General features: G+C 43.2%; 1 protein-coding gene across 2 annotated transcripts in view; it reads right to left on the bottom strand.

Annotated features, from left to right (window-relative positions):
• Positions 1-24,554, bottom strand: part of SFXN5 (sideroflexin 5) — a 104,238-nt gene that overhangs the window by 76,418 nt on the left and 3,266 nt on the right. The window contains exons 2-3 of one of the 2 annotated variants that reach the window (XM_037388228.1): positions 15,210-15,278; positions 3,945-4,022 (exon numbers count right to left, since the gene is read on the bottom strand). In XM_037388228.1, coding sequence (XP_037244125.1) covers positions 3,945-4,022; positions 15,210-15,278 — 147 coding nt within the window. The remainder of the gene's footprint in view (positions 1-3,944; positions 4,023-15,209; positions 15,279-24,554) is intronic. The other variant, XM_037388237.1, reaches the window with a different exon arrangement.

Below are 24,554 nucleotides of genomic sequence, written 5' to 3'. Positions count from 1 at the left end.
GAATTAGCCCCTCTCAGATACAATTGCATTACTATGTCAGATGAGTCAAGTCACCACTCCAGTATACACTTCTTACCCACAGTGAACATGAGTTGATTAGCTCTGTTCACAGCCAGAGAGGTAAAAAAAAAAAAAAAACCCAACCAGTCAAAAATCAAATTACTTCTCATCTGCTGGTCTTCTGCCAGCATATGGCAACTTCATCAGTGCATTAGAGGTGTGTGTGACACTCAGCTATCAGCTATGTAAAACATCAGACAGCTCAGTCTTTTATTCCAACATCAACCCATGCACGTGAGCCACAGAGTGGGCACCTCTCCAGAGCTCCATCAAACCCTGAATTAGCACTAGAACAACCGCAAATTGTTAATGCCTTGTAGCCAGAGCCCATCCTGCAGATAGTGGTGCATAGAAAAGCTATAAAAATGGTAAAACTCAGCTTGAGGAAAGCAAAAATGTATTCTCCAGGTGTCTTCGGTTAGCCAGTAGAAAATTTGGGGTGATATCTATGCAAGTGAGATGCTTCCCCTCCCCCAAAGCAATCAAGCAGTACTTCGTATGTTCTGCAAATGCACCAGCAATTAATGAGACACTTACAGCTGTATATATCTGGCACACTCATATTTAATTCAGCACTGGCAAGCTTGCCAGCTACACAGATCTCCCTGCATGCTCCTCTCCACCTTCCTCACTGGCCATGGAGTTAGAAAACAACTGATACTCAGAGCACAAGTTTTGTGGCACGCACTGACAGCATTGTCCAGCCCTACGTCCTCCTTGCAGAGACAGCAGTCACAGCCCTGTTTCCATCAGACTGACTGTTAGATCTTCCTCAGTCTCAGAGAAGGAAAGGAGAATATTTGGTTAATGAACAAGAGAAGCATCCAATGTCTGATGTCACCACAACTTTAATATTCAATGAAAACCCATTTTCATACAAATCATCTGGGCCTTTTAGTTCTTTGGTAGAAATGGTCATCATTGGCAAAGCTGAACACTCAGTGTTATTTTGTGACTGCAGCATAGCAGTAAACACAAAGGCAGAGTAATACCACGTGAGCTGCATGACAAGAAGATGCCCCAGGGTATGGAAACAACTAATGCCAATAAAAGACTACAAAGATCACCTTTGATGCAAAGAGAAAAGCACATAAGAATATCCATGTGTGCAATGACTGATTGCAGTGTGCAATTCCACAGCCTAAAACTGCAAAGTAACACCTTCCTACAGGAGAATTTTGTTTCTAAATTGGTGCTTTGCTTGAGAGGATGAAGATCCATCCATTTGGCGACAACCATGCTCTCACACAAGCTAATCAGCAACAACATCTTGAAGATTTTCACCAGCTTCACTGCAATCACATGCAGGTAAATGATCTGTTCAAGCCCACTCAAGAGTACATTTGGGAGAAGAGCACTCAGACAAAAGGGACTCGGGGCTTTCAGATGTCCCTTGAACATCTCCATCATGGCCCAAGCGCTGGCCAGCCCATCATGCTGCTAAAGCTTCACACTGGGAAGCTCCCAATTAATCCAGTCTGAAGTACCCATTTACTTCACCCAGATGGATCACAAGAGTGCCAAACAGCATTTGATACTTTTATTCCTCAATTTACCTCCTGTTTCATTACAATGAGCCAGCTCCAGAAGTAAAGAAGGACTAACACCTGCTGGCTTCACGGATCCTTTCTCTGGGTTAACAAGGCAGCTTCAGCTGCTTCATAATTGTGGTTGCTCCTGTCCCACTGCAGCCTAGGCACACTGATTGTCATCTGCTTTCAGGTCCTTTCCATCTTTACCCTTTTTCGAGTGGTTGTGGTATCCTGGGTGAACATTCAAGTCTCACAGCCTTATGGGATCTACCTGTAGCTCGCTCACCTCTCCCTGTGGTTTGGTTTAATTAATGCAGCACAGCACAGTTAAATACAACAAGCACATGCTGCAATTCCACCCCAGGCTCCTCCCGGGAGTGCTACTTTATCCTACAGTCAGCAAAACTACATAACCTCCTCTAACATAATTGACATTGTGATCAAAGTGAACCGTGTCACGACAAAAAAATTATTTTTGACACTGACGTGCTAACATTAGTCTAGGAAAGGCATTTTTGGCATCATTTTCTCTCTCCTCCTCTGCCCCATGCTTTTATTTTACAGTCTGAACCCTCCAACTTGCATAACAAGGTTCACCTCCTGCATATGTTGCCATGACTGAGGGAAACAAGAAACGCAGTGCTTTTGTTTGCGCTCTCTCAATGCAATTCTGAATGAACTCTGGGTTTATCCTAGGTCTTTCACTAGGAAAAGCCAAAATGTAGGTCAAAAGTCCATGTGGTTTGCCATAGTGAATGACTTATATTTCATCTGCCTGAAGGCAGACGGGAACTGAGTCATCTGCTGCTGCATCACTTTCTGCTTTTCTCCTTTCCTTGACCCCGGTTTCTTTTTTCTTACCATCAGATTATCATTGAAAAAATGCAGTGACATCAAAAGACCAGGACAGCAATGCCTCATACTGCACATCATGCAGGGAGGAGATATTTCCCATTGATTTTTTGTTCAAGCCATGCCTCTCTCTCAACACAGCACCTACCACACAAGTAGTCACTTTCTAAAATAAATGTGAGTTTTAATTTTCTTCGTTTACATGCTATGCTTGTCTTTTATGAGGAGCAATAATTACATGTAAACAGGAAAAAAAATAAAAGAGATTATTTGATATACAGGTTGTGAGAGAAGAGCTCTCTACCAGTTCCATCACTGTTTACTTGGGAGGTGCACTGGTCCTTTGCCATGGCTGCTTCTTACATCTCCTTACACTTTACAGCAGGTCTGCCAATCAGTTCATGCTGTTCTTTATATTGCATTGTTACATAGGGCTGAAGTCTTTTGTGCTAGATGCACAAACACACACCACAAAAAAGCCCCCATACTGGTGTTATGGTCAGGTGTCTACACATAGACAGGTAAGGAGGAGAGTTTGAGATAATACCCACAGAAAGACCGATTTCTGTTTCATGCCACTGATTTGGAGGTAAAAGGCTCAAAAAGCAGTCTGCCCCTCTGCAATACTCATCTCTGCTTCCACAAATTTCTTGTGTTCATATAGATGAATCAGACAAAAGTCCAGAAAATAGGACTGACAGGGTTTTGGGAGAGATCACCCAGCCCATCCCTCTTGTCTCACAGCAGAATCAAGTTCTACCAAAAATGATCCTTTTCTCAGCAGCTGCCTAAACCCTGCTAAGACCTTCACCATCAGTGAGGTTTCCACAACCTCCTTCAGCTTCCATCCCAACAGTAGGAACACCACCCAGCACACAGTACTACTACTGATGGTACAATCTACAACAGGAGGCCATCCAGCGGGTTATATGCAGCCCAAACAGTATTTATTTCCATGAAGAAGTGGCAGTTATTATAACCAACAGGAACACAGTAGGAGAGGGGGCTGATGCATCACAGTTACTAGTACAAGAACCTACAGGACTGGCCTTCAGCTCAAAAAAGAAAATCACATTTTTTTCTTTTAATAGCACAAGCACACTTTGCAAGGGAAAGGGAAGCAATAGCACTGACCAAAGATAATCGGTAAGTCTGCAAGTCAGAAACTGCTAACTTTATACTTATTCTAAATAAAAAACTTGTATGTTTGTACTGCAAGCCACTTGCTGTCACTTCTGCTGAGCAACATTTATAACATGGGAACTTCAGAACAACCCAAATTCACTATAACACTGGCAGTTGAGCTGCAATGGTGCTCAGAAGCACCACTGCAGAAGTCAGCCATCAACTAAACAGAGCCAGTATGGGGTTTTACCAGTAGAAACACCCAAAAAGTCCTGCAGTAGTGCATTTGACTAGACAGACTAAAATGCCACCTCATCCTCCCAACTTTAGACTGCAGGAAGAAGCAGAAATTTAACAAAGGTTTCTTCCTCTTACCTCTTTGTTGGTGACTCCTGGGGGTAAAGTCCCGTGCTTGTAATCCTCCAACAACTGCACAGCTTCCTTCAGACGACTCTGCAAATAAAACAGCAGTGTGTTCTGCAATGCTTGTCCTGTACTGTATCGTTTTAGTGAAGGCAATGAATTTAAGTTACAGAATTATACCTTCTTTCATGCAAACCTCATAATGGGTCCTTTTACCCATATGATAGAAAAGGAAAAAGAATGTAGGGACACCTGTTTTGCTGGTTGGCACAGCCCTGCTGTTTTGTAGCTAACCACAGAAGCAGTATAGAGGAAGAGAACAAACAAAAGAGAAAATAGAAAAAAACTCCCCCTCGCAATGCGTCTATAGAAGATATCACAAAAACCTGAGTCTTTAGTGTGGTACCAGAGATCTAGTGAATCTTGGAGATTAATGAGTTCTCACTTAAAGGCAGAAAATAGTTCAAAACAAAACAGATATGTTCCGGTGCAACGTAGAATTACCCATCTCAGACACTAGTATCACTCCACATCACTCTCAGATTAATATCTCCCAGTGATGTCAACAGGGCAACTGCTTAGATTGAAGACCTGACCTTGCCTCCATGTCCTCTCCCAGTACATGCATTGGTGGGGGAAAACTGAAGGGAAGAGCAAGGCAGAAGCCTTCACATAATAAGCATCACCATTAAGAACTCAGTGCCTACTAAAAAGTTAAAACACAGCAAATTTTAGGCTGATCACAGCACAGCTGTGTAAAGAAGAGCAGCTCCCCTGGACCTAGCATTCATGGCATGCAAGGCAATGTTAATATCACACTTTATAACTGCACATTGAAGTCCAAGTTGAGTTAATTTATCTGAAATACTGTGATATTTTCATATCCTTCAGATGATCTCCAAGTGCCACAATGCCGAACCACTGACCTGTGCTGCTTTTATACAGCGCCTGTTACACACTCATTCAGACGGGGGTTCTGCAAATCAGTTATATCCTCTCTAAAATTACCGAAGTCAGTCATCAGTGCAGTTAAAGTTGGAATCTGACTATCACCAGTGATTCAAATACAGGCATGTGTAAATAAAGATCTTCCTCACATTGTGATAAAATAGAAGACTAAATACATTTCATGTGTTCACGGGATGACAAGAGCATCAAGCCATGCTACCAGTCTGTCAGAATAATCAATTTACTCCCAGAACAGTTATTCTTATATATAGAAAAGTGTTCTGCAGTTGAAGCATTCAAGGTTTATACGCACACACAATACTTTCAAGAACTATATATATAATAATTTTAACATATATATATATAGTGTGTGTATAGTGTGCATACTTGAGTATATACATATATACTCTGTGTAGTTCTTGAAATTAAAAAAAAAAAAAAAAACACAACCCACAGGACAGAAGCAGACAGGTAGAAAGAGTCTTTGACTAGACCAAGCTAAAGAAGAACAACTTAGGATATGAAGAGCAGCTTCGCTGTGGTTAAATCTGCTTATCCAAGCCTGCAGCAAGCACCAGATCACTGAGTAATGGCTCTCAAATATTTAAGCCAAAAAAATCACTCAACTAAACGTTCCCAAACCCCTCCTGCAGGTTATCTGTCATCCAGATGAGTAACATCGACTTCGGCTTGACATTTCTGCACTAGCTGTTGTTTTGGCAGCTTTTCTAATATTAGTGCTGAAGGACATTTCATAAATACAGAATATTTTCTCTGAAATAACACGTAGTGTCATGGTGCTTCATCTAAAGCCCTGTGGTTTTAGTGTAATCGTGGCAAGGCTCCTTGTCGTCACTGCAAACTCCACTCTCACAACCCTCCTGTAAATAAGGCGAGCGCCCCTGAGCTCATTACAAGCTTGCATCCATGGGATCAGTTGCAGGGAAACTCCTTTCTCCCTTTCATGCAAACATCAAAGAGTACTTTGTTGTTTCCTTGGAAGCGCCAGCAGTTACGCCAACCTGAAAGCAGCAATTAATGAATGACTATTGTCCTCAAAAACATTCAACATGCAAGACATATGGAATAGTGGCAATTCCTTCACTAAGCAGAGCAAGCAGGTTGGGATGGGATTCATGGCTGTTTTTACACTGGCTGAGCTCACATCATCAGCACCACATTATTTCCAGCCTTGATATTTTATATGTTCTTGCACTGATTAGCAGCGACTCAGCAGAAGCAGAGAGTCTGTACAAAGACGTCAAATGAGGCTTAGCATCAGATAGAAATGACCTCTGCAAAAATCTATATATTCTTGGCAAAATGTGGGCTCAGAGATGGGGTTTGTTCATGCTGGGTGATAAAGCTGAGGTCAGCACTACCAGCCAAAGCTCATAGCCCTGTGTCACTACACATACGCAACAAGTGATAATTTTTCTGTTTTCTGCCCTGTTTCTGGGTGTGTTGGCCTGAAATTGGCTCTCTCTGACTTAGCTTGTCCCATGCTCTGTGCCTGACATGCCCCTGCAGAAAGAGCTGCCCATCATCCTTCTCACACTTTGCAAAGCCTCTTGCTTGGGACTTCCCAGAGCTGCTCTGGATTTCTCTGACCAGATGGGGCTCAGGTCCACTTGCAGATCCAGGCATCACCCTTGGCTGCTGGCGCGCTCATTCCCCATTCCAAAGGGGACAAGGCTATGATGAGATCCTGAAGGGTCTCAAAGACAAACAGTTAAGGCCAACTCTAGACTATATTTTAGTGCTAGGTGTGAGCACTTTCTTTTGCTCTTCTACTCCCATTTTACTGTGGCACTGTGAAATTCAGAAAGTTATATTCATCAGTTTTTATACATTTTACAAGAATATCAAAGGTGAAGTATGATCGAGTGTATTCAAGAATCTCCCCCCCTCCCCCCCCCCTTCTTCAAAGGCTAAGCAACCACTCATTTCACCTAAAAAGCTGGCTATGGAAACACTGCCTTGCTCCAAAAATCAGAATTACTTAACCTATAAAAGTTTTCATTACTGGTTCAGGAAAAGCATCCACATGACTCAAACTTTCTCCAACAGTGGCCACAAACAGTGCACAGGGCAAAAAGCAAGAAGGCAGAAAGCAGAAATAATGTCTCCCCTAAGCACCTTCCAGGCTCCCACTGCTTTCAGCCAAGCCTGATGAGGTTTTTGCAGATTTAGTGATCTCCAGTAGATTTCTCCTCCAGCTGCTTGCTTTGTATCCCTTTGAACCAAACTACCATCATCCAAGTAGACATAACAGACAAGCTGTATATAGCAACAAAAAAAAAATGTGTCATAACTCTTAGCCCCCTTCCCTTATGCATATATATGCTAAATCTGTCTTTAAATTTAAACTTATCTTAATAAAAAAAAACATGCAAGTGATAGAGTGAATACATGAGTCCTTTCCTGGAAGGAGCTTGCATTCTTTAGGAGCATAAGTGCATCCTGAGTACTTCAATGGATAAGGCCAGTCACTGGCCATACTTTTCCGCATCTATCCAATAACCCAGACAGAAAAGTAAGTCCTCATTATTTAAGCCAAGTCCTCTCGACACTGGGCAAAAAGAGGAATAGTTATGGATTAGGATGATATTTTCTGGTGATAGAGCACTGGGTGACGCACTGTTCCTCCAGAAGGGCTGAGGAACTGGGTAGAGAAGAAAAGCTGACTCTGAGAAATGGGCACGTGGGATGAAATCCAACAGCACAGCATGTGGCCATGCTCCTCTCGGCAGGCTCAAATTTCTGCAAAACCCTCAAAGCTCTGTAGCTGAAACGACCAGCTACAAGAAAGACCAGTTGAGAGCATTGGTTGATCACCAGATAACTATGAAGCACTGCAAACATGAGAAACAAATGGGATTTTCAGGCTGTTTCAGGCATTTCCAACCTGTGAAGAAATATAATACAAGATCACAACCGGACTTGAGCCTCTGAAGTTGTTCTTGACAGCACCTTCCCCTGTTGTCCTCATGGCTGTTTAAAAATATCACACTAAGAAAAAGCTATTGCCTAGCATGAGTAGCAATGAAATATCACTGTATAATATTGTAGACGTCCCAATAATCCAGAGGTGAAAAGCCAGACAGCTGAATGACTAATGACTGCAGATCCAGGGAAGACAACCCTTCTTGCCTCCAAAGCTAGAAAATAACCCAGGAGTGCCAGCACAACATTCTGGAGAGCCATTTGTGCTCATTACTGGTATGTGTTTTTGTCACTGAAATTACCTACACTGTGTGTCTTGCAAATTATCTCCACAGAACAGCATGTAACTCTGAATGAAAAACTGGAAGTAATAGATGAATGGGTCTGTGTTCTATTTTTTTCTCCTTCTCTTGAGGAAATCTTAGTAGTTACTATAACAACCCTGGCCAGATCCCATCTTGTTTAGTATGGTAACAAACAGAAAACAAAAAAGCCCGATTTTGCTTTTAAAATTGCAGTCTTCATGAATTTCCTCTTTCAGCTCCATGGGGAGAGAAGGGAACTTTCTCAGAGAAAAAAAGTCCTAGACCAACACTGCTGATGGTTCCCGAGATTGAAAAAAAGAGTGGTACAGAAAGAGAACAAAAGTGTTAAATGCAAGGACCACATTAAGAAGACTCCTTTCACATGGCTCTGAGGTGTTCAGGTAGTTTTAGCAAACAACCCACAGCCTCAAAATTTCATTGGCGAAAAGACACAGTTGCCCTGTATCCCTACTAGAAAAGTCAAGCACGCTCTTTTAACCAAAGCCTCCAAAAAAAAGGAAATAACTTTACAGCGTGCAACAGCTCCAAATGCCAACCAGCTCCACTCCCTGGCTTTTAGCACGATACAGCATTATTATAGTAGTTGATAATGTCTAAGATTACACTTCATTTCCATTTTCATGGGGAGGGGGGGAAGAGGCCTGTCTACAAGGTTGTGCTACTGTTTCAATATTTATTGTTGCTTGACTTCTCTGCTGCTATCTGTAGGAAGAGGTGTCACTTGAGTTTTTACAGCATCACTTAAAAAAACCACAACCACAGTTTTTACTAGTATGTATCATATCTTTCATACCCCTTTCCTCATAAAAACTAGAGCACTTCTAGTGGTGGATGATGGGGTCTCAGCTATCACAATAGGGTGCTAGACGGACCATCTGCACCCAGAGGATGTTCTTACAAACCTAAGCCCAGAAGCAGTGCCAGGGATCTACCATGCTCAGTGATTCAGAAGCACAAACTCCACACTTGGTCCTCCACCACAGCAGCCACGTCCGCCTGGGAAACACTACCCAGGTACAACCGCCTTTGGAAAAAGGCTCAATCATTGCCTCATGCTGGATGCAGCTGGGAAACACCCAGCTTTTGAACTACAGCTCAGTTCACTAAGCCCATGAGAAGTATGCAGTGGGCTACCACTGATCCACGAGCCTGGGTGCAATTGTTACAGCTGCACTATTAAACAAGTCAGAGCCCAGGCATGAGCCTGTATCAGCATGATCTCTGGCATCATTTTGATTCAGACCATCCAGCCCTCTGTGAAGTGATTCCCAGTCACAGTTTGAAAGTTGCCATGGGCCAGGACAGCTGCCAGCAGGCACCTTTTGGAGAGGAACAGCACTCACCTGCATGGCACAAGCCACATCTGCTGGCTGCATGGCCAAAACCCACTACCTGACTCAGTTTGAACAAACCAGCTTAGATTTAACCCACAGGTTTTACCACAGAGAGCTAATGTAACCTGTTGAGCCCTGACTCAGGCCAACAGGCGTTAACTCAGAAGGTCCTTGCCTGGAGCAGGCTGGCAGGGCTACATCAGCAGAATGTTTTAGCCTTTGTAGAAAGAATTGCTGAAGGACTGTGTTATTAGGGGCTTAGTTTGGCACACCAAAGAAAGAAAGAGAAAGAACAAAACCAGAGATGCCAGCAGGAAAGTAGCCCACATCACACTGAGATGATGGCCACCTCCAGGAACCCTTCACTGGCACTCCATGTCCCTCATGGCCATCACTCCAGCACCCTGGTGGGTTAGAGGACAACCGCCTTAGGTCCCATAGATGACCGCACACGTGAACATGTGTGACACTTCCAGCCAGCATGTGAGCTCTTGTACTGATTTTTCACCTTGTCCTCATTTTTCACCTTGTCCTCCTTGCTCAAGGGCACACTGTTTCTGTCTGAAAGATCTGTGCTTTGCCTTCTCTTGGATCTCAGCTGATGCCTACACATGGCTTAGAGCTGCCTCCAGAAACCCATATGTGCACATACAGACCGTAATAACAGTCATTGTGCCAGTAGCACAACAACATTACTGTTACAAAATCAACAGAAAAAAAAGAGTCAATTTCTGCATTTGAGGCTTTTAAAAGAAAATCCACCGATGGGACAGGGCACACTGGAACAGTTTGCATCTCACTCTGCTTGTACAGGGCTTGTATTGGAGTTTTGAGGTCACATTAGCCCAGTGATGATCCAGTGGGTGCCTGTGACTCACTAGTTTCAGGTTTGGACCAATGATGACTTACAGGCACCTGATCCAAAGCAAGTCTTCTGGCCACCAGCCCCGCAAATTCCATGTGGGTACAGAAATCCAGCTGTGCTCTGCCATCAGTGATTCAACCGTTTCCGATTTTGTCTCACTATGCTACGGATGATACATACGGCAGACTTGACTCCAGCTGGCCCTATTGTATTGGATCTACAGTGACAGACAACAGGAGCCAGAAACTTTTTGTTCAAGTAGAGCCAGCAGATGTGACACTGAATAAACACAGACAGTCAATCTGCTGAGTAAGAAGGTATCGTTCATATAAATAACATACATCTAATCCTGCTTCCATTTTAAACCCAAATATGGGAATGCAAGATGCTCAGTGCTCTGCAGATTTATGCTTTGAACAATGAGATAAAGCAAAAACAGATAACACACAGCCCCTCTGAGCTCAGTTTAATTCTTACTTCACTTCTGCTTTGAATTATTATCAGATCCACAGCTTTCTCCATGTAGAGCTTCCCACAGAGTGTTAACAGTCTGTCCAGGCTAATGTCAGATGGGATAAGTTAGCCTTATCAAAATATCTGCTGGACCCTACTGCTTCTCTAGATGAACCTTAATTACAGAGCAATTAAAAGTATTATTTCAATCATTTTAACCTCACACATTTTGAAAATAGGCATTACACCCACTGAGGGGTTTCTCATGGTCTTGGCGACAAAACTTGTTGGGCTTGACCTCTGCAATGACACATTCCCTGCTTATTGGAAAACTTTGCACATTTGCAGCTGCCAAAAAATTATTTCATTAGAAAGCCAGTAATGATATAAATTAGCACACAAGAAAACCTCCTCTTTGGAGGTTACATGCAATATTGACACGAGGTTGGTGCCTTCTTTCAGTATCATATGTGCTCTGAAAGCAAGTAAAATTGGTAGGTAAGTTTGATACAGATAATTATTCTACCAGAACCCACTGAAGGTCAAACGGGAGCAGCCAGCTTCCAACTGCCCCTGCCGCATGCAAAAGCATAAGCACACACTTTCTTTCTGTGAGTTCACAGACTGCAAAGTACAGCTACAACATAATCCAGTACTCAGTATGCATCCCTTGAGGATTAATGCTTAAGAACCTCTAAAAGACAAGGAAGTTTTTAATTATGTTAAGAATTTGCTTTATTGAAAAATAAATGAGTAAGAGAGGACTGTCACTGAGGCTAATTATACTTGATATTACTGTGCTTGGTTTCCCCCACTCAGAGGGATCACTGCATCCTTCCTCCAAACACAGCCACCAGTAGGACGCAATGATGTAACACACCGCAATTAAAAAAAAAGGATGTAGGAAAAAAATAATATTACATTTCCCAGCATTTTCCATGGGATTAACCTCCATTCTCATTAGAGACTCATTTATCTACTTTTTTTTTTTTCCATTTGCTAGTGAGCTCCTCCAAGACAAACAGCAATTTATTTGTTCCCCGAGAACCCCAGGCCTGAAAGATGCAGCCATCTGTCAGCGGGAAGGAGCAATCCATAAACGGCTGCTTTCTCATCAAACCCTTTCTAGATTTTAATTTGCCACCTAAATTATCAAAGGAAACGAAACAGCTTTTAGTTGTACATATACACACCCAAAGTATATTATATTAAAGCACAAGATTAGATATACAGAGCACAGCAAGTAGGACAGTCAACAAAGCAGCTTTTCTACTCTGCAAAGTGCTTCCCGTAACCTCAGGTGTTCATGTCTATTTTACCAAGAGACCTCTCTAGGGAAAGAGGACTCATGTAGACTTCAAAAGCGTGCTGCAGAAGGTCTGGTGAAGCATCACTATCATGTAATTCAAATTCCCAAAGAAAATGCTTGGAGGCCATTTCCTACCTTGGAAAGCCACGAAGCCACTCCTGAAGACCATGTTCAGACCTATGCTTGTCAGACCCTCTAAGAACACCACCAAACCTCCCTCATTTGCTGAGGTTCAGTTTGGGGTCCAGAATTGCCTGAGGCACTCAGATCTTGACAGCCATGTCCAGGGTAAAATTGGGCCATTTGAATTTTGCTCTTTTTTCCCCTAGGTCTCACCTTCTAAGGTGAACCTTGTCAAAAGGTGTCTGGGAAAATTGTTACACCAGCTGACCACTCTGTACTCTCAACCTTACCAACCTCTTCGAAAACTTGTAACAGTTTGAAAAGGTGACAATACAAACATAAAAAAGCATGCTGCTGGGCCAAAGGAGGGATCATCTCATTGAAGTTCAAAGCAAGTACCCAACTCACAGATAGCTTACCCAAGAGTCTAGCCATCCTCTATACCCGATGGAGCATGACAAGCAAGGTGAGCACCCTCAAAGGGCAGAAGAGATTCAGCCCTTAAAGTAAGGCGTTCACAAAGAAGGGGAAAAGTGAGCCCTTCAGGATCTAAAGTACCTGTTTTCATTATGGAACCAGAACTGTTTGCTGCTGGAGGTAACAAAATGGGAAGACAGAACAACAGGGTTTGGGGCACACAGTGAAACCAGACTGGTTATAGTCCTCAGTTTAAATTGTTTCATTATACTACCATAACCATAGCGTGAAAGAGCTTACTCCATCCCAAACAGGAACCCAGTGCCGCTTTCTTAAAGCTATTTCATAACTGAAAAAAGTAGAACCACTAACTCAGTCAAGGTCACTCATATCCCCCAACTTGAGGGATGCTCAAGAAGTAGGCTTGAGAATTCTCTTTTTTCTGTACTACTGTCATTGTAAAATTGACTAGTTTGGTCCTGCATTGTGCACAGCAAGTTATCCAGCTTAAAAAAACCCAACAGACTACATACATACACACACTACAGGCTTAAAAGGAGATTTAAGAAAGGTGAGGATTACTATTAGAACATGGAAACATTCCCAAAGGAAGAGAAATTTTAACTAAACCAAACTGGATGGATGTTATACACCCAACAGAATTTTCCTCCAAAAAGAGGAAAAGAAAATAAGTTGAGGCATAACAAAATCCACCAACAAAGTTAGCAGAATCATCTGCTTCTGTCATACCAGAAGAACCTCTGTCCAAGTGACCTTGACTCAGGTGACTTGGACCACCTGATGCAGCTGCCTGGAACCCAGAACCCATGTTCCTCCTCAAATATCCCAAGCATATCCTGTCCCAGACGTCGTGCCCCAAAGCAGTAGGCTGGGAAGCACATGCTCACAGAAACCCACCAAATACCAACTGTGCAAAACTTTCCAGTGCAAATTCACCTGGTGAGAGAGGGGGATTTCAGTGGCTGGCTGGATCCACTGCTAAGCATTAGTTTCCTCACTGCCTTTAGGTGTTACATTAGCACTCTCAGTGCACGACAAAAATGGACAAAGACGGTCTCATTTCTCCAGCACCCCGTTCCCTTTTGCATCATTAGGTAGTGAAGGCCCCTCCCATCCATTTATGAATTTCAGAATCAAAATTATGAAATGACGTAAAGAGAGCTTGCAAACCTCATACAGTCAGCACAAATGCACACTGGAGGATTCCCCATGCTGTCAAACACATGCCTTCGATACACACCACGATGCACTGAACACCAGATCTCTGCTAAGGTAAGAGCAGCATCAAGCCTTTAATGTGTAGAATTGTTTTTATTCTGGTATATGTGCTTACATCCTCTCTAAATAGCAGCTCCAGCATCTGCAAAGTGCACTGCATCCTCAGGTAATATTGTGATTTTAATTTCTTTTATCATGACACAACAAAGTCTCTTTGGAATTGCAACATTCTTTTCCTAGCAGGTTACGTCCCCAGGCTGAGTTCCATATTGAGGTTGGTGGCTTTTGAAAATTGATCTCAGATGTGATCTGAGCCTGTGCTTTTACAAGGGAAAGTATAATCTTCAACTTGATGGTATAAGAACAGCTGCTTTAACGTCTGCAGTTCTCTTGAGCACACATACAAAAAGTACTCAAAATAAATGACACGATACATCTTAGCCTCACGTTTTTGAAAAAAGCTAGCTGATTTAGAAGAAAGATTATTTAAAGTTGCATCAGGTCTTTTTCCCCCCTGCAATCACAGGGTGCAAGGAACTGGACTCAGTTCACCACTAGCTACAAAAAGCAGTTCAGCTCCATGTGTTTTGAGAATTCCTTGTACGTTTATTTTCATCTTACACTACCCCACTGAGAGAAAAGAGATGAAAAAAGGAAAAGCAGCTTCCCTTCACTGAAAGCAAAATCCTAAGTCTTCTGGCCAACAGGCAAAACTTACGATCACCAACAGAAATATTTCTTCTAAAGGATTCCCCAAACTATTACTCACTATTTTAGAAAGCAGAGAAGCTCAATAATGCTGGACAATGCTAAATTGGGCCAGAAACCCAAAACTCAGTTATTAACAGGGTAATAACCACAGAAGAACTACAAGACTGCTCAGAAAATGCCTTTGTGAGTGCAGCCACTGAAAGACTGCGGTGCAAACCCACCCAGCTCACTTTCTCCATGAGAATTAATATTTGCTCTCACCTACTCACCTGCCTTTTTCGTTTGGTCAGGTTTCTTACATGAAGACTTGTAGGAATTTTCCTTCCGAGAAGACTGCACTGGCAAGTTTGACTGAAATGAGTTCAGGGTCTCACCACTTACTAGAGGGAGAAGGGAGACCGCCAGGCGTGGATTCACTGATGTCTAATAAAAAGCAAGTTTATGCTATGGATTTAACAGCACTTAGTTGGGCAATCAATCAACTGTGAGACAGAAATCCACTGGAAACCTGGCTTCATTACTTCTGCTGTTCACAGAAGAAACTGTTTTTAATCTAAACCTGTCTAATAAACAGTACTTTCAGAAAACAAGGTGTGTATACATTACCTCAGTAACAAAGAGAGTGCGCGGATCAATGATGTCCAAGAAGTGCCTGAATCTGCCATAAAATGAAGTCTGGAAGATAGGGAAAAAAAAACGAAAACGTGTACAGTTAGAAATTGCCATTCACCTGCTGTAGAGAAAGGTTTTCTTTCTTCTGCAAAACTAAGTAGCAACTAAAAAGAAGTAATGCAGAAGCTATTCACTGGTAGTTTGTGATAGGAAGTCTGAAAGGAAAATATGAGGATTTGGACCCAGCTAATAGCAGCATTGCTATTAACAGGCTACCAATATAGATGCTTTAATAAAGGGATACTGTCAAGCTGCTAAAATACCCTTTACTTTTCCCTCAAAAATGAAATATGCCTGCTTCCGTATGGGACTCCTGGGAGATATGTGAAGCCACAAAAACCCAACATGCAGCCAGACCTCCCACACAGAGCAATGCAGTCAAAGGAACTGCCACCCTACATCTTTAGTGCACTCCCTGTGTGCTGCCTGTCCTCATTCCCGCTAGCACCCATCTCACATGGCCACCAGCACCACAGGGTCCCCGATTTTGGGGACAGACTAGCATGAAGAAACTCCTCCACCCATATGCTTCTGGGGAAAAAAAAAAAAAAAAAAGATAGGTGAAATTGTATTTTCAAATGTTCTAAAGAGACTTTAAAGATTTAATAAGGGAACAAGTCGGTTTTCCTTGATAGGAAGAATAAGAAAGGTAAAAGATGAGACCAAGTACAAACCCACTTTTACCTCTTCCATTTATTGCCAAATTGTCTAGGTACTAAACAAGGTCTGGGTTTCATTGTGCCAGTCACTCCACAAACACAGAGCAGAAGATGGACTGTGAACCTTAACATACGTAAAAGAAACTGTAACTTTGTGGCTTGGGCTTGTTCTTAGTGGCACATTTGGAAAAAAACCAGTCTAGATGCACTTGCATAGGGATAACATTATGCAAAAGCTGGTGAAGATGCTTTCATCAGGAGCAGCAAAAGTATTTGAAGGACCAGGAAGGGATGCAGAGAACAGAGGACAATCTGAAAGAAGAGGGAGATGTCTGTGAAACAGGCTGCAAAGATCTCTGGCAGCTCCAAAGGAAAGGAGAGCAGTTTTGACTCAGTATTTAGAAAAAAATAAAAAAATCAAAATTTAATTTAGGCAAGCTCAAAGCACCAGACCATGAAACAATGATACGTCAAGAGCACTGAGGATACACGTACATCATTACTCAAACATCAGTCTGGATTCTTCCCTCTGGATGCAGATGTAGGCTGAGTGCCAGTGCTGCCTTTCTGCAGCCTAAACTCTCATCTGGACATCAGCAAGGCCAAACAGACCCAGGGCAGCCTGGTCCAGCAGCCGCTGTCTCCCCCATGGCCTCTACCCAGCAGCATTTGCAGCCCATCATGGATGCAGAAGGGACACAGGTCACGGACCTCCACGTGAATATTGGGACCCCTTTGCCCTGGGTGCTCTCCACCCACGAGCAGGCAAATCTCTTTTTGCATTTGTAATGCCGAAACACACAATAACTACAGGAGCAGAATACAGATACAGCAGTGTGAATGGCATTTGATCACAGCCTAGCATAATTTTATGAAACATGCTGGTTCTTCATTGCTGAATCCATCAAGCACTGAGAAATACCAGTAATACTACCAACTTATTGAGGCAGAAATCCCTCTCCAATGGCAGTTTGCAGCAACACTGCTGTCCACCACCTCATGTCACAACACCCCGTTCTCAGCTGCTTACAAAACTCTGCTGTTATTTTTCCATGTTCTGCACTAAAAAAAAGAAAACCCCACAACTAAACAAAATAGCTTCACATAACTTCCCCCCCAAAAAAAAGCCCAGTGGATTTTAATTAGCATCGATTTACTTAACACTAATTCTGGTACTTTCCAGCTTTTGTGAGCTTGACATTTTGCTCCCTTACTTTTATTTTCAGTATAAAAGATCTCTGCAGATGCCACTGTCCTCCACATCACTACGGCCTGATGCTTGCCAGTGGTGCAGGGAGCGACATGACTAGCGCGTGACTCACTTGGCCCCTTGTCACGTTATCCTGAGCGCTCCCACCTACCATCATCCCTCTCCCACTGCCCATCCTTCTGCACTTGCTCAACACCAAACAGCAACAAGAGAATTCAGAGCAGTTCTAAGCACGGGGTTTAAACAAGAACAGATGGGGGAGATTTTTAAATTTAAGTGGTCCCAATTTCTTCACTACCTTTATTGTTGCGATATGCATTTCACAATGAGAGAAACAGTATTTAATAGAACAGTATTTTACACCCACTTTACAAAAGACGTAAATGACACTACAAGGCACAAGGAAAGGGGAATGAGACTGTAAGTTCAAAATTGATTGATACAAATGTTATTTTCGAAGCACAGGTTTAAGTTTGCAACACTGCAGATGCTCTCAGGATGCCAGTCCTGTAGCCCAAGGTCATTGTTTGTTTGGCTCAGGTACAGTGCTGGTCTCCTGCTCTGATCAGCCTCAGCGACACCCAGCTAAGGACACGTTTCAGCAGCTCAAACCCATCCTGCTGCAATCTCATTCCCATGGCCACCCCTCCTCTCCTGCCCTGTGCCAGCGCTGACACTCACCCGATGCTGCAGCCATCTGATCGGGGAGCTAGGAGTGCCAGAAATCTAAGCCGTAAAGGAGGGATCTGTTTTCAGGTGGTGGTGTTGCCTGAACTCATCGGTTCTGTGGTCAGACAAGCCCCAGGGCAAGGGCAGGACCATTCCAGCTGGGTCAGGACAACAGCCCTCACTCAGGTTGCCATGGAAGTGTGCAGTAAGGTCCTGAGGTAAAAAAAAAAAAAAAAAAAAGCGAACTCTACCATGCAGAGCTGTTGACTTCAAACGCTAGTGGCCAACAATCTAAGTGGACACACAAAAACTAACCAGAAATGCTGCAACCCAGTAAGGAAAGAGGTGCTTTTCCAGCCTCATGAAACTTAAAAGATCTGTATGAAAACATCTTGGGGCTTTCCGAAGGCTTTCTCCAAGAAGCAAAATTGCTTTATCCTCCTAGCCTTCTTCCTGGGAAAAAAAACCCCAAAAAGTCTGAACATGCAGGCTAGGCTAGGCACCAAGAAAATTAACACAGCCAATAGCAGGCACTGCACTATGGGCTTGCTAGAAGATGGTGGCCAAAGCGTCCTTTCCTCAGATACCACCAGGCACTTGATGGCGTGAGGTCACCTAGGGCCAACCACTTGTCTGCCAACAAACTATTTCAGTGCTTGCTTCTTTCATCTCCACTTTAAAAAAAAAGAATTACCCTCTTGCTACAGCTACTTCAAAGAAAGGACAACGAGAATACACGTGCACTTCTTCCCTAGGCTGAAACACAAAGCAGAAGCCAGTTCTCAAGAACATATCTGACAATCGGGGTGCACAGAGACCAGGTGTGGAGACCTGAGCTGGAGTCCATCCTCCCTCCCCTAAGGCAGGCAACAAGACCCAACTCATCGGCTGTGGTTTCCACTTTGTTTGAGTTACCATGAGCTCTCTAAAATGCAATTGCATAAATGTGCTTTTCCTTATTGCTCTTACGAACCGCCTGAAAAGGTCCTCTTAGAAGTCTCCCATGAAGGAGATTCTAGTGCTTAGCCACCACCCAACCTTTCCAGCAGAAGGGCTACTGTCACCATGACACTCAATCTCCATCACACCAATTGAAGCCAAAATCTGCCTGCTCTCTTTCCCAGATCCCAGGAAACAGGATGAGCTGCAGTCCCATGACAGCGAGTTATCCTTTAACTCATCCTGATCAGCTTGGCACGCTCACAGGTCAGCTCAACATCCCCCATCACCACCACGGGACAGCACAGCAGAAGACAAGCCATTAACAAACTTCTTGCTCTGCTGTTTCTAGTCCAAATATCCTCAAACAAGCAACCCCATTAAACCTTACTCACTCCCATACCCAGGCCAAGATTTTAAAGAGAGCTTTGTTAATCAAGCAACTGGAGAAAAAAAACAAACCAACCAACATTCTAATTGGTAAAAAAGCCCTTTCCCCATCCCACTTCTCCCCCTCATGCACACACAAGCTGGGCTCACTTGGAATCAAAAAACCCAGGGGAAAAGCAGCAAATAAAGCTCAGCCTTGGACAGGAGAGAGCAACATGAAAGCAAGATGAGTGGCAGAGCAGAATGGGTGGAAGTGTCCAGTTCTACATCTAAACCATCTCAAAGCCAATTAATTCATGGTGCCAAACTTTGTTTCATTAAAAAAAAAATCCCAAAGAGTAGAGCAGTATGAGTTTGAAGAAGTTTTATGTGTTTGCTTTTTTTTTTTTAAACTCTCATGAACGAGAACCTCATTTTTCCACAACAAAAGCTCTTTCTGTGGTCTCGCAGAGAACCACATAAAATGGAACCAAATTCAAACTAAGAGCAAAGTTGTCTTCTTGAGGCTGCATCTACACATCATCACTGTGTATTTCACTGCTCAGCCCTCCTAAGCAGCAATGTATTTACCATGGGTATGCAGCCCCTGAGCAAAAATACCCATTGCTTTTACTGCCATCCAGCCACGAGACTTTGTGTTTTTCCTTTCCAGATGACTATGGAAAGCTGCTTCACTGCTAGACCTTCCTGGTTGCCTTTCCGTCATCCAAGTCAGTTCCTGCTTCCTGGGTTTAGTCTCCTGACTAGAAGCCATCAGAAGTTTTTTAATTAAAGACTGGTATTTGTTTTCACAGAGCTGCATGCAAAACAAAAGGCCAAAATAAAAAGCTAAATCTTAATAATTTAGAAATTTAGGGGTAAATTAAATCAGATACAATGTTGCACTTCAACTGCAACTCAAGATGCTTTCGTGAACATACCCACAAAACTCAACTCACAGAACAGACCAAGATTTTGCTCTCCACCCCTGATGAAAATACTTTCCTCCAACTACCAGGTTTCTACAGCATAAGCAGGAAATCAATAACCAAAATACAACAGACTGTTTTGCAGACTGACCACAGACAAGAAGCCTTCAAGAAGGCCTTCTTTGGCTCTAACAAACTAAAAAAATCAGTTCCCACAGTGGGGCTATGAGGACTCAACCCAGACACCCTCAACATCTTTACTTTCATTTACACACTGACATTTTATACTCCTCACGTGCACTCAGGCTTCACTGAACACTTCAGTGCTTTGTGTGATGGGAGTATCATGTTTAGCTACGAATAAAAAGTGATGAAAAATAAGTAAATAACTTTTTTTAAAAGAAAAATATATTTTTCCAGTTAAAATACATTCAACTCCCAAATTATTTTCCACTGCCAGATGAATCCATTGCACATTGCTGGCTGTCTTTGAGCACTCCAAAGCACCAAAGTGATCAAGCAGGCACTGACCTGTTTTCTTACAGACTCTGCTAAGAGGAATGGCAAAGACCCTGTGAAGAAGCTAATTGAAAACAGTCCGAAGAAACAAATTTAGAAACATGTTAGAGACATTTTTCTTATTCCTTTCTCATCAAAAAAAGCTATTCAAAATTTTTTAATCTATATCAGACCAAACACTGCCACATCATAGCCCACACATCATGGGGCTTCTGCAGCAAAGAGAGACCTCACTGAAAGCCTCAGCCTCAGGCAAACAAGAGGCTGACCTCAGGTGAAGTGCAGTATTGCAGTTTCTAGGCTTTTTACCTTTCTTCTGTAACTGCTTGAAGATCTGCCATTGCTAACAAGCGTTTAGGTCCCTGGGTTAGGAATGTTTCTTTTCAAGCTCTGTTAGAGGGCTTTAGGATACATGAAGCAGCTGGTGCTCTTGCACGTAACAGAATTATCTCAGCAAAATGGTGCCAAAACAAACTCCTGGGGTGCAGGACAAGCAGGGAAAGGCCAGGCACTGTGGCAAGTACTTGCCCACAGTCCATATTGTAAATCCTTATATTTAAGGAACACTTTCTGCAGGTCCTCATTATGGATCATCCTGTTATTCCTGTGACTTAGGTGGCCAAGGCACTGCTCAGCCCTCCTCTGGCCACCTACTGCCTTGTCCCAGGCTCTGACAAACACATGCTCATTCATTATTACAATTTCTAAGAAAAGAGAATTTTATTTTATTTGCCTTTTAAATGCCCCTTCAGTGCTAAAACAGTGCTATTTGCTGTTCCAGGATGTTGCCTTTTGCTGTACATAAACTCCTTTCTTTTCCCGAAACTCCTCCTGACCCTTTCTCCTCTATCCTTCCTCCATCATTCCATGCCCATTATCATCTAATAAGGGGAAAGCAAGGTATTTTCAACTCACTCCAAGGTTTGAACTGGACACACCAACTCAGCCTCCATCCAGCAAACCAACAGTTATTACGACAAGCAAATGGGATGAGAGGATCAAGCCCTGGGACACAGGAACTGTCCAGTGCACCAGCACAGCGGCAGCCCTACGACACACTGCAGTCAACCAAACCCACACTTAAGTGAGAATTCAGGATAGTTCCTTTTTAACAGGATCATTTCCAGCTCTGGCTGTCATGCAAGGAATGGATCTTGCAAGACATCCAGAAGTTTGACCTTCAGCTCCTAAATATCCATCTACCACCTTTTTTGCCATTTTATTCCTGTAACATCTGTTGTAGTAAACAGTTATCTGGAAGAAAACTGAATAACACAAATTTCCTGTGATTAATCGCGGCTATTTTGGGACCACTTCTCACCAGCCTGCAAGCAAGATGAAGTTCTGCAAAGTGGCTGGGAATATTAATTCCCTTACATGGCACAGCAGTTCATAGCAAGCACAGGAGTACATTACAGTTCCAGCTCATTAAAGTGGCTGTGCCACCGGCCACACAAGATCCAGCTGCCTCCGAGATAAGAACTAGAAGGAAACTACTCCTTGCAGGCTCAAGAAATTTTAAGAAGGGTACTGAGAGATGGGTAAGTGACCATTAGCAAGCGCTTGTTTATCACCTTAAAGAGGGCGAGTATTCCTCAAAAGTGTATGCCGAGTAGCCCTGGCAAGAACAGGAGATATGCACTTCCCCAATTTAATTACAGTGTGATTTTAAAAAGGATTTAATTAAGCCAGAGTAAAAGGCATGCAGACTTGGGGGTGTTTTCGAGCTAAAAAATCAGGCTTACATCAGCTTTAAATTAATTACGAAGAGATTTAAGCTAAACCAAACAAAATTAAGAAAATTCAAGCCATTGAGCAATGGGACTCTGGCACGGTACAGCCAGACAGCAGCACACTTGCTGTCCAGCCCATTCCAAGTTTAGGCTAAAGCTGCAGACTCTCAGTCCTTTGATGCTCTCAATTTGACTTTACAATATTAAAGGGCCAAGAGTCAATATGGGAGTAGCTCCTGCATCTCAGTAATTTCAACCACCTGCAGCAACAGGTCTGCTCATGAATGTGAGCACAGCCAAGATGCAGCACAGAGACCTTTCAATAGGTGTTACATTGAGTAGTAGGGGTTTACATCTTGCAGCACAAGATGCAAACAAACTCCCTGTTTAAAATCCAATCCTGGCTGATAGAGATGTAAAAAAGCCAACGGATGGCTTTTTTGGCAGGTTCTGTGAAGTTAACAGATAAAGATGAATTGCAGAGAAGAAGGGGAAATACAGACACCTTTGGGTTTGATGTTTAAGCATGTGTTTGCGGGACCCAATAGATTGCATAGGATAAACAGGGTCAGCCTGTCTTCAGGGCTGAGAAAGCCGGGTTTGGCGACAGCAAACACCATTTAGCATATGCCAACCTCATCTCAAGCAGCGTGTACATGCTAGGCTGGACCTGCACAGACACAGGAGTTAAAGCAGTTATGAACCAACCTTAACCATCCTTCCACAGCCTTTTAAGAAAATCCCTTCTCCATAATGATGACCCTTTAGGAGAGAGGAGTTTCATTCACTCTTTTAAAGCGGAAAACAACATTACACCGAGTAGCACGAGGAGAAATGTCTGTGTTAACATTACAGTACAGCTCTGGTTCCTCCCGCTGCTTGTACCAGGGCTTTCGGCAATCGCAGTATGCTAGCAGCAAGCCATTAAGCTCCTGAGAGGCATATCTAATCAACAGCTTCTTTATCTGTGTGTTATTGCAAGGGTTATCTTGGACATAGGAAGCATATGGTTTTGCTAAGGAGGGTAATAAATGCTGGTTATGCTTTAAACTTACCAGATTAAAGTATATGAACAGCAAGAAAAAATATTTTAGCACTAATGTCCTTATAAGCATTTCTGAGATTAACATGTGTTGAGCACCAACATTTAAAATATCTGCAAGGTCAAGCTCTGACAACAGCACATCTTTAATAATGCTGTTAATATCAGTCACAGAAATTGTACGTTTGGCCAACAGAATAAAACGTCCTAAGCACATCATGTACTCCATGACAATACATACATGCTGAGCTGTTCAAGGGATAAAAAAAAAAGTTTACAGTTCTGCTTTGGGTTTATTCCCTTTTATTTCCCTCTCCTTCCCCTGAAGGATCTAAGATCTGTGACTTCTTATTTCCTACTTAGCAGAGAGAACAAGGCATGCTCATGAGTCACTGAATGGTCAGGGTTGGAAGGGAGCTCTGGAGATCACCTAGTCCAACCTCCTGCTAAAGCAGGTTGCACAGTCACATCCAGGCGGGTTTGAATGTCTCCAGGGAAGGAGACCCCACAGCCTCCCTGGGCAGCCTGTGCCAGGGCTCTGCCACCCTCACAGTAAAGTTCTCCCTCACATTCAGATGGAACTGCCTGTGTCGGAGTTTGTGCCCCTTGTCCTGTCACTGGGCACCACTGGGAAGAGCCTGGCCCCGTCCTGACGCTGGCCCTTAAGGCATTTGCAGACATGGATAAGATCCCCTCTCAGTCCTGTCTTCTCCAGGCTAAGTGGGTCTAGCTCTCTCAGCCTTTCCTCGTAGGGAAACGCTCCAGTCCCCTCATCAACTTTGAAGCTTCGGCTGGACTCTCTCCAGCAGTTCCCTGTCTCTCTTGCCCTGCTTGTTGAGACGATCACCCTTGACTTCAGCTGGGAAGGAAGTCAGCGCACTCCTTGTTCAGTTTTCCCTGTGCATGCAGTCAGTCCTCCTGCACTAGCCAAGACAACCTCATACTACTTTTTAGTGGACTGACCCCAATAAAAACACCAGAGTTTAACCAGCACTTTCTCCAGCAGTTAACACCTCCGATTAACACACAACCGCACCCAGACTTCATATGGGCTTTTGCTGGAAAGGTTTTCTCAGCTTTCTGATAGAAAAAAACCCGCATTTATTTTGCCCAGGGTAAATGTCTGGGCTACAAGCAAAGAGCCCAGAGCACTGGAAACATTTAGAGCTCTGGCTCTAAATGAGGGAGCTCTTAGTAAATCCTTGGGGGC

The sequence above is a fragment of the Falco rusticolus genome, chromosome 1 (assembly GCF_015220075.1).
Source record: "Falco rusticolus isolate bFalRus1 chromosome 1, bFalRus1.pri, whole genome shotgun sequence".
Lineage (NCBI taxonomy): Eukaryota > Metazoa > Chordata > Aves > Falconiformes > Falconidae > Falco > Falco rusticolus.
Note: the sequence above shows the minus strand (reverse complement) of the source record. Positions and strands in the feature narration are given on the sequence as shown.